The following is an 11,604-nucleotide window of genomic DNA, read 5'->3' as shown; positions in this document are numbered from 1 at the left end:
GTAAAGATAGTCGTAGGCTCCGCTAAGTTAACTTTAGAAGAATTTCTAACAGAAATAGTTCTAATCGAGGGCATCCTCAATTCGCGACCACTCTCATCCTTATCTACTGATACAGATGATTTTCAAGCATTAACTCCTGGACATTTTCTGATAGGAAAACCGATAAATGTCATACCAGAACAAAATTTAATTGATAAAAGAGATAATCTTCTAAGTAGGTGGCAGAGAACTCAAAAATTAGTTCAAAACATTTGGAAATGCTGGCAAAACAGCTATCTAAGCCATCTGCAACAAATCTCTAAGTGGGTGCTTAAAAAGCCAAATATAACTCCTGGCATGCTCATTTTACTAAAAGACTCTCAACTTCCCATTTGCAATTGGTCTTTGGGTCGAATTATTAAGGTGATCCCAGGTCCTGACGGAAATGTCAGAGTCGTAGACGTACGTACTCCAAAGGGTGTTTTCAGAAGACCAATTTCGAAAATTTGTATTTTACCTATTATAGATAACGATATTTCTAGTGTTGGATATTTTTTTTTTGTTTAATTGAATTATTAATTAGTGTATTTGTTGTATGTTGTGTCATTATATGTTTGTATTCATACTTTTTCCTTTAAATTTGAGATAATGTAACATTTCAACGCCGGGCGGGATGTTCCGTACTTGTAATTTTATCGTTTGGCTAACGGAGCACTTTCCCGTTGCATTTTTGTTATTGTGCATTTATTATGTTAATCTGTTACATCTAGCAACGATAAATAATGTAAAGTTTAGTCTCTGAGAATTGGCAACCGAGATATATGCTTCTTCCACGCAGTAGAACGCTAACGCAACACGTATTCGCTGAATTAACGCTGTTCCTGTTCTCGCTAAGAATAAGTAATTAAATCATATTGTTAATTACGCATCTCATTTCTTACTACGCTAAACAACGCTCACTACATCGCACAAGGCACATATCAGGAGTAGTTTAAATTATTTTTGTATTTGTGCGGTTATTTTATCTAGAAATAAGTGCAGGGTAATGTAACTGGCTACTCTATTTTCACTTAAACGGTTACCACTTGTGTTTTGAAAGCAGTGAAATGTATTTAGAATTTTTCCTTCCATAGTCAAAATTTCTTTATGAGGGGAGGAGTTGTGATAAGGTCACATAAAAGAAGAGGAGACTGAAGATTATTATGGACAAGGATGTCTCGTGAGAATAAGATGAAAATTATTATTTTTTAACTTACAAACACGTTTTCAATAGTTGTTAAAAATACTCTTTATTAAAATAATTAAATCGTTGGCAATGTTAAAAACGCAAGCTCGAGAGCCACGAATTGCTCACCCAGGTAAAATGTATAGAATTTGATTTTTGGAAAAGATAGGTTTTTCTCCGCAGAATTGTATGTAGCCATTTTTTTTAGCATTCAATAAATTTTATTATGCTGTGTTTTGTTTTCAACCTGATGTCACAACCCAGGGTTTGCATAGCAGTTTCGGCCACTACACTACATCCTCTTTTAAGAGATTCAAAGTCAGTGATGTCTCCTCTGACACATAACAAAATTCCGAAAATGGATGAATGCAGTACAATGAAATTACATTTGACAAAAGATAGCTTAATAAATACATATGAGGTTGCAGAATTCACAGGCCAGGAAAAAAAACTCATCACTTTGTACAGATGATTTTAGAAGGTGACTGTCATCATGGTGACTTCATGTTTAAAAATGCAGACCTTTTCATTTTCATCTCAGAGATACTTAGCTTGGGTTTACTCCAGAGATAAAAAAAAACATGTGTTAATGGCCCTGTGCTTACCAACATACATATTTCTTTAAAGACTTATATTTTTAATTTTTTCCCAATTTGGAGTAAACTGTTTTAAAAAGATTCCCCCCCCAAAGCATCCATTTTCTATTTAAAAATCTATTCTGTGTTTAAATTGCACTGTAATATTTATTTATTAGACTCTATAATGTGAATTTTAATTAAGACATTTGGTTACACTGAAAGCGATGTTAAAGATGCTTAGTTTCATATTTTAATCCTAAATTTCAACAATATTCCATTATGTGTCTACTCGAGCAATGAAAGCATAATTTTTTCCTTGAGAAATATTTGTCAGCAATCTCGGCCACAAGCTGGAATGTATTAAGAATCATATATGAATTATTTAAAAATAAAAAAATTGGCATCTAAAAGTATTCCATTTTTGGAGAATGACCCATCTACATCAGAGAAAATCCATTACTAACTGCAAAATTTTGAAGAAACTATTGTTTTCTTATTCAGGCAGTTTCGAGGTTAATTGTGAAATTCTGTGGCCATAAAAATTAGTTTTTAGTTTTGAGAAAATGTTTGCAGCTATACAGGATTCACACTAAAATTTCTCGAGGGAAATCCACACAATACTTGGCAATCATTGAAATAATAATGCATAATTAAATATTAATTAAACTTTTTAACTTATCATATTTTGGTAAGGTAATCACTGTGGTTATTTAAGATCAAAGTTTGCACTTATGCAGACAGTAACTCAATGTATTTATCCTTTATTTTTTCAATTTAGAAAAATTAATTTAGTAAATTGTTTCCCCCTGCAGAAAAGCAATGTGTTTTACTTTATATAACAATCAAAAAGTAAGAATAAAACTCTCAAATTATTACCTCTTACTTAATAATATTAAGAGGTAATAATTGAAAGGTCTAATGTGGATTTTGATATAAAATTGCTTTCTTAAGACTTTTTTTTCACATATTTTGAAGGCAGGCAGCATTAAAATAAGAACTATAACTACTAAATTAAAAAAACCTCATGTGTACACCATGATTTCCTTATATGGAATATTAAATTATATGCATTTTTTCCTGCAATTCATTTAAACTTATTGATTTGAATTAAATCTACTTTATTGATAGCGCATAAACCACAATAGAATATATGCAGTTTTTAAAATTCACTATATTTACCATAGCACCACTCTGGTGCTAGATTCAGTTAAGAGCATCTCATTCATTTTATAACTCAGAATTCACTGGAGGTGCACAACTTCATATTATAGCAGTAATAAATACAAAATTTCAACGTTTTGAGGCTACTCATTTTAAGTTATGCAAGATGCATACGTACGTACTATGATTTATTTGCAGAAAAAGAGTACATTATTCTGTTCTCACACAGATGTCATGCAAAAACATCATTAATTTGCATTTGATAGAGATCAAAACGAATATTTTCATTTAATTATGTTACCCAGAATTTTTCGTGATTATAATACTGCCTTTACTTCGTACAAGGAAGTAAAAATAGTAGAACCTGAAATGAGCAAATAACTCAGGACTCTTAAATCTCCTACGCTTCAAGAAAGTATTTATGGAAAAAATAACCACAAAAAATTTTAAATAATAGAAATAAAAATATTTAAGGGGGGAAAAAAAACTCAAAAGCTTTTTATATTATGCCCAAAGGGGCCTTTTTTTCAACAATTTGTGTGTTCCCTTTATTTATTAAATATGTTCTTCACACTTATACCATAAAATTAAATTCAACAGCAATATGACAAAATATTTAAAAGAACAGATCTTAAGAATTTCCCACACAGTCTCATGAGCTGGAGATAAACATGTTTTTTTTTTTTCCTTTTGAGTTGCCATTGCTCACCTTGAAACAACCGAGTTTCTTAATCAAAAACTCATAAATGCTTTACAAAATATGAAATAGACACTAAAACAAATTCCAAATTTGGGCTTCCAAATGCCCATATTGGAGTGGAGACGTATGTTATTCAAAATTTTAAGGCTCTAGGTACCGTTGTTTTATAATTATGCGAGAAACAAACATACAATTATGCAGATTCTTTCTTACTTAACTTCTTTAAATATAATACAGGGCAATAATATTTGGTGGCAGCAATTTGAAAAGTGATTTGCCGTTTATAGTGAATTAACCCAAAATGCCAAAACTAAATTAACAGCTTAAAAATTTTTCTTTCCCTCTTTTGTCAATACATAAAATATACACTGAGTGAGCAAAATATCTGAGACACTCATTTTTTTCTGACACGGACTGATCAGCTACTGACAATGATGTAATTGCCTGAAATTGCACATATAAAGCATGCTTATCTTGAGAAGAAAGTGTGAAATACTGTGATTAAAATATCCAAGACAAAAGATTTTCATGACTTTAAATGAGGCATAACCATCAGTGCAAGAATCTTCCATCTCTGAAATGGGTATTATTCTAAACTTTTCTTGTATAATAGCACCTCTGGTATTTAAAGTAAGGGGCACACTGGTTGTGAAAAGCTGGGGCACGAATAGAGAAAAAGGCACCTGGCACAAACCATTCGCATTAGCATAAGGGCAACAACACAATATATAGCAGCTCAACACAATTGAAACGTATCACAAAGCACATCTGAACGTACTTCATGTTGAACATCAAGGATGCCTATGATATCACTGATAAATAAGAAATCGCAGCTATTGTGGGCTAAGAAACATCAAAACTGGATCTCATATGACAAGAAAAAAGTTATTTGATTTGATGGATCTCATTCTCTGGTTCCCTCATGCAGATGGCACAGTGCAAACATTTTTCATGAACTATTACCTAATGAAACTCTTCAAGCCAGTGTCCGTGGAATTACAATCTGGGAACTATTCTTCCTAGTGTAAATTAGGATCTCTTTTCGTATGGAAAAAGCTCTTGCCCCATAGTTTACACCTTAATGACAATCATATTTACTCCTAAGCCTGCTTTGCTACGTGACGCAGATGGTTAAAGTTTGCCATGTCATTATGTGTAATTGGTTAGAGTTAAGTTTGCTTTAATAGTTAGCTCAGTCCTTTGACTTCAATCCTATTCAGCATTTGTAAGACAGGTCAATTTAAAGCTTGGGAAACATTACTACCATCCAACCTAAATTAAACCTCAGCTGTCATTATTTTAACACTGTTTAATATTCTGCACAATATCAGCACTTTGTTGAATCCATGGCAAAATTATGAGCTGTCAAGTTGAAAGTGGAGTAATGCATTATTAAGGATTATTAAAGGAATGCCTTCACATTTTAACTACTCAGTATATTTACAGTTTTGAAGCGTTGCATATATTTAGAGTCATTCTTTTGTTAAAATAGTGTTCAGTTACGATGCAATCTGTAATATGTTACTTTGTATTAATGATTCAAATATAAAATAATATTGGAACTTATCTTCACAATGGCTTCAAATGTGATGGCAAGAATTCAGTTCTAAATGCACGAAGACTAAATTCTATGAGTAAAACTGATAAAATTAGAACTAAGAAAATTCTGATTAAATAAAGAAAATTACACAAAGTTAGAACATAAATTTTTATTGAAATGAATTTTGTGCAATTCACTTATTAAAAAAAGTTTCAACTTTCGATCTTACAAACATCAAGCTACTTTAGAAACAAATGTCTTTCAATTTTTTATTAATAATGGATAGTGGAATGATGAAAAAATATAGTTCCAACTGAAAAACATTTGTCACATTCTTACAGTAAAAAAAAAAAAAAAAAAAAAAAAGCTTTATTCTTCTGATTAACTAAAGTCTTCTGTTAAAATTTGGAGATAGCATTACAAAAAACCTTGAGATTAATTTTATGAATTTACAATAATTTATTTTATACCAAAACTACTATCAACCAAATTGAAACTACTGCAACAATTTTCAGTACTGATGGTATGTAAGACACATTAATTACATAAGGTTTAAAAACTGAATTAAAAACCCAAAAAATTTTCCCATCTACTTATTGTCGGAAAAGAAATAAATACGATATGAGCTATATACAAGATTTAAAATGTACGACAGACCAAATGCTTACTTCTGAGAAAATTATGACAATGGAGCTAAAACCAGAATTATTGATAATATCCACTCATTTGCGGAGGTGGTCCCATTAATGAGGTTTTGCCAGCCTGGGGTGCAGAACTGTTTGGTATTGGTGGTGGAGGTGGAGGGGGTTGGAACAAAGACTGCATAGTTTGTGCATTGGTCATTGCCTGTGTATTTCTTGAGGGACCATTCATCTGGACATTTGGTGCTGCATGGTGTGGAGCTGGGCCATTCATCTGCTGAGTATTTCTATGCGGAGGACCGTTCATTGGCATATTATGCCCTTCATAACGCTGTGGTGGAGGACCAGAATGGTGAACATTATTCATCGGCTGATTTCCACGTCTCTCAGCATTATTCATTTGTGGTGGATGTGCTCTTGATGGGCCATTCATATATTGGCCATTCATATTATGGTTGACTGGTGGTGGTCCCTGTCTTGCATGAGGAGGAGGAACATTTCCTTCAGATCTTGGATTTCCCCTTGGTGGCATTGGTGGATTTCCCCTTGGAGGTACTGGTGGATTTCCCCTTGGTGGTACTGGTGGATTTCCCCTTGGTGGTACTGGTGGATTTCCCCTTGGAGGTACTGAAGACTGAGATCGAGTGTTGTAACGACTGGATTCAGGATGTCCTCTTTCTTCATGTGAATATGCAGAATTATTTTGGGGTGTATTCAACAGACCACTTCGAGCTCCTGAATTATAAGGTGGTGGATCACGATTGTATCCAACTGACTGATCACCTCTATTGTAAGTATTTGCCTGATTATCTCGGCCATAACCACCACTTTGATTTTCACGGTTATACCCTGCATTCTGATTGTCACGACCATAGCCTGAGCTCTGATTTTCATGAGAATAGCCAGTACGCTCTGCTTGACTGCCACGATCAGGTCCACGATTAACTCTGCCTCTGTCCTCGCTCCGCATTCTGTCATTACGAGGGCCAAAATTATCTCTTCCCTGATTTCTACCACCTCTACCATCATCTCTTCGGCCTCCACGCATATCATGTCGGCCTCCCATGCCACCACGAGCTCTGTTACGCACTAGGGGAGAAAATGAATCATTTAAAAAATTACACATCAACATTAAACAAAATCATAAAGACATAAATCGCAAGTAATTCATAACTTACTTCTTCCTATACCACCTCTGCCCATGTCAGCCATTTCATACAGTTGTGGGTTTATGGCTTGATTAGCCTCCTTCAGAACACTGATCAAGTCATTCGCCTGCTTCATGTTGCCCGAAGTAAAGAAAGTGTAAGCTGTGCCACTTTTATTGCTACGAGCTGTTCGGCCAATCCGATGAACATAGTCTTCAGAGCAGTTTGGGTAGTCAAAGTTTATAACAAACTTAATATCATCCACATCTATACACAAAAATTAAAATTTGTTAAGATTTCTAATAAATTGCAACATTAAGTTTGTAAGCATAGAAGTATTTTTCTTAATATTTATATATGGTATGAATTTCTTTTAAAAATTAACAAATGGTCAAAAAATTAAAAGAGGCAATATGGAAATGTTTAAAAAAATACATCTACCAACCAAAAGAATCACTCAGAAGAGTCATACGAAAAATATGTAATAACTTGAATGACTGTATTTCCTTAAATATACTTTTAGAATAACTGTAATAAGCACTTCAAACGCATTAGAATTTTTATAAAGACACTTTTTTAAAGTAAAGACTCGCAAACATAACTACAGACACAACATATTTTATTGAACACTATTTCCCCTCTTCAAATAAATGTTATGAACTATGCAGTAATTAGAGATAAAATACTTAGATTCAAATGTCTATGGCTTTGTATTTTTGTGTGAATTTTTTTAAAATTATTTCATCTAGTTTGCTTTTAATCAATAAAATTCTTATGACAGATATGCTTGCTATATAAATGAGCATAAATAAATTTACATTACACAGAAAGCGTACAGTTTTATGGCACAAGATACATGATTCTCAGATAACACATCGTTCAATAAGTCCCATGACTAAGAAAACAACATCTATTTCACAAAATTCCCGTTTATTCATCAACACAATTGCCATCAAGAGCTATGCAATCATTCCAATGCTTTTCTAACTTTTCGATACCATGCTCGTAAAATGATTTACCCTTGTTCGCAAGCTTCAGTGGCAGCGATGACTTCCTCATTCGAGCCAAATCTTTTTCGCTGGAGCATCTTTTTCAGATCAGCAAGTAGTCGCTGGGGGCTAGATCTGGGTAGTATGTTGGGTGGGGAAGCAGAGTGAAGCCCAACTTATTCAATGTAACCAGTGTTTGCATTGTCTTGATGGAAGATTATTTTCTTTTTTTTCATGTGCGGTCATTTTTTTGTGATTTCGTCCTTCAGATGCACCAATAACTCTAATGGGTGCTATTAATAGATTTCCCCTTGATGTAAATTATACCTCGCACATCCCAAAACACTGATACCATGACTTTGTCATCTGACTTGCGATTTTGGATGCTTCGGGCGGCTCTGACCGGCTGCACTCCACCACTGACTGCCGCTTCGAATCCGGAGTGAAATAATGGATCCATGTTTCGTCCATTGTCACATACTGACGCAATAAATCCTGTTTATTGTGAGTAAACAGCTCTGTGAATCGTTGACTCGTTGTTGCTTTCGTTCTATTGTGAGCACACACAGCACCCATTTGGAAAACGCTTTTTTTCATGTAAAATCGTATATGTACTTCCAGTTGATACGTTTACCATCTCAGCTATTTCACGAACTTTCACTTTGTAGTCATTCATCCCGGTTTTCAACACTTGTTTCACATTTTCTGGAGTGACTGCTTCATTTGTTACACCCGATAGTGCTGCATCATTTGTATCCGCGCGATCGTGCTATAAATCAGCATACCAACGATAAACGGTTGTTTTCGATTGAACAGAGTCTGGATAACATTTTTAAGCCATTGCTGAGCTTGGACGGTATTTTTGGCCATTAAATAGCAATGTTTGATCAGCACTCGAAATTAATTTTTTCCCATTTTGTCCACCAAATGCACAAGTAGTGTGACTTTCACCACAGTAGCTTAGCCGTTTCTGGTCCAAATGCCATGAAAATCAGACACGTCACGTCATTTGAAAGTTAGATCTTTCAAACAACGAAGTCAAGTTGATATTACTACGCCATCTGTCAGTTAGTCCTGGGATTTATTAACGATGTGTTATCTCTCATTAGCAAAATTCATAAAGCAAAGAGTTACACACTGCGGGAAAACTTTGCACATAAACTAGACATCACGCTTATCAGTAATGTATATATACTAGCTTTTATTTTTTTATTTGAAAATTTCAAATTTGTTTTCAACAAATGTCAAATTTATCCTAAACTTTGATGCATTCTTTAAAAAAATCTGCAACATTAATAAATAAAAATATTTAAAAAATTTCATTATGATAAAAATATATAGTACAGAATATTACACAAGAAAAAATATGTGAAACATTATATAAATACATTACAGTCAATAAAAAAGAACGGAAAAATCCAAAAGCATAGTTACCTGGGAATGATTACCAAAGAGATCTAAAAAGCTTAATTAATTTAACACATTTATAAACAGCTTGGATGTGTGCAAACAGACAATATAAAAAATTGTATAGTACTTGTTAATACTCGGATGTCTTCAGAAATTTACCAAATTTCTTAAAGCATTCCAATTAAAATTTTGATAAGATCGTTATGAAAACCAAAAACCTTTTAAAGAAGATGCTCTTTGCACACATATACACATAAATGTGAAAAAATAAACCAATAAAATATATCAACAGTGAGCTAATTTACCTGTGGTTGGATGTTATCCAAAGGGTGGGCTCAACTTAGATAAGCTGCAAGCTACTTTTCACAGGCATGAAAAACTCCCATGTTGAAGCTCTCCAGCAATTTTCCCCTTTACTGGATGAATTCCTTCCTTTTGAGAGCAAACAACAGGAGCAGCCTTTTCAAATGTCTTACTAAGAGTCCTCAAAGTATGACATGGCTTACATAACTTGACTGAGTAAATTGTGTTGTGTGTTATGCCTTTGTGTAATGCAGGGAATGTTGTTATAAATGCAAAATTTTTTTTAAAATCAAAGCTAATTTATTTTTACAGCAAAATGTCAGAATACTAGAAAATTATTTTCAAGAAATTTCATTATGCATTTAAAAGGGCAGATAAATTGCATTTAAATGTTTTCCTGAAACCACATCAAAGGAAAACTGATTTTCTAGAAGAAAAGGGTAGAGATCATGCAGCAAAATTGTTTTAACTATAATTAAAAATGATCAAAGTTCGACATGAAGTTTTAAAAATACGCAGCAATAAAATTCTTTTGCAAAGAACACGGTTCACTGTACTGCAGCCATTTGAATGACACTTTCTCTCATTATTATTGTGTATGAAAAGCAACACAACTATAATAAAATATTCACTTAATAAGGAAATAAAGTTTTGTTCTCGCATTTCAAACTACACTTGCTGATACATCTTTAGCAAACATTTTAATATCACCAAATGATACACTGCATTTAAACAATTTTAAGATTCCAAACTTCTTGCAGAAAATGTATTTGCGTAAAAGAAAATGTTTCTATACAACTTTAATTCATCCTGACATTTTACTGTTTTGAAATGTGAAACTAAAAATGATTGTTTAAATGCATTTTAAAACAAAGTATTTACAGATTCAAAAGGGAAAACAGATATTATTGATAGGAATAATGAAATGGGAATTTAATTAAAGACTGCATGTTAATGAAAAAAATGTTTAAAATATCTGTATACTTTTACCTGAATTTACACTCTCATAATGATCAAAATGATTTAAGAGTTATAAATCATCGTTGACTTATAATAAAGGTACTTTGCTCTGTAACTCTCTTCAAACAGTCGTTCCCAACCACAGGTAACAGAAGCATGATTAGTTCATCATTTTCTTTTAGTACTCCCTCAGAAAAGGGCTGACATGACATTGCTTGACGACTTACATGGCGTATGTGTGGCCATGCATTGAGAGGGAGTGTTACAAAAATCTACGAGACGATGGCACCGTAGGCCTTCGCCTCCCGCATCCCGAACAGGAGGTGGACAACAAAACCCACCACCTCTCGGGGAGCAAAACACTCGTTGAATGCTTTTTTGTTCTGCAGAGGCACCACTAATGTTATAAGCCAATCATTACAGTGCCTCTGAAAAGAAAAAAGAAATGCCAGGTTAGTTAAAATGAAAAATTCCTGAATTACAGCACATATTACAAACTTACTAAATTAGCATTTCTAATTTGAGGTAATCCCCTTGTTTTAACAATGAAAAAATATTTTCAAATTTATAAAAGTAAGCAATAAACCATATACAAAAAAGTTCAAAACAGAAAACAAATAACCTACGCTAAAAATGATAATAAATAATCACGCTAAAAAAGATAATAAATAATCAGACTCGCAGATTAACCCTCTGGCTGATCATCCCACGATTTCCACAGGCAACTCAAATCTAGCAAAATTTGCACATCCAGATTTTTCTCCGTTTAACCATTGAAATAAATTATATACAGCATTAGGTGTTTACGTTTTGGCCATCAGCTATCGTTAGCTGTCCACTAAATCGCGGCATTTGAAGGCACGTGCTCAAACTTCACTTTTTGCTACATTTTTTCTTACAGAAATGGCTGCTAGAAAACGTTCAGTGATTATTTAATTAAATTATTAATTAGATTTATTGGATCTGATGC

The 11,604-nt window shown here is 33.4% G+C and overlaps 1 protein-coding gene across 1 annotated transcript in view; it reads right to left on the bottom strand.

Annotated features, from left to right (window-relative positions):
• Positions 1-5,337: 5,337 nt before the first annotated feature.
• The window catches only part of LOC118205139 (uncharacterized), a 42,818-nt gene continuing 36,551 nt past the window's right edge, over positions 5,338-11,604 (bottom strand). Inside the window, exons 13-14 of the mRNA XM_035377427.2 lie at positions 7,003-7,239; positions 5,338-6,913 (exon numbers count right to left, since the gene is read on the bottom strand). Coding sequence (XP_035233318.1) covers positions 5,889-6,913; positions 7,003-7,239 — 1,262 coding nt within the window. The 3' untranslated portion in view covers positions 5,338-5,888. The remainder of the gene's footprint in view (positions 6,914-7,002; positions 7,240-11,604) is intronic.

The sequence above is a fragment of the Stegodyphus dumicola genome, chromosome 2 (genome assembly GCF_044657685.1).
Source record: "Stegodyphus dumicola isolate Sdum_Otavi_A_Nest chromosome 2, ASM4465768v1".
Taxonomy (NCBI): domain Eukaryota; kingdom Metazoa; phylum Arthropoda; class Arachnida; order Araneae; family Eresidae; genus Stegodyphus; species Stegodyphus dumicola.
Note: the sequence above shows the minus strand (reverse complement) of the source record. Positions and strands in the feature narration are given on the sequence as shown.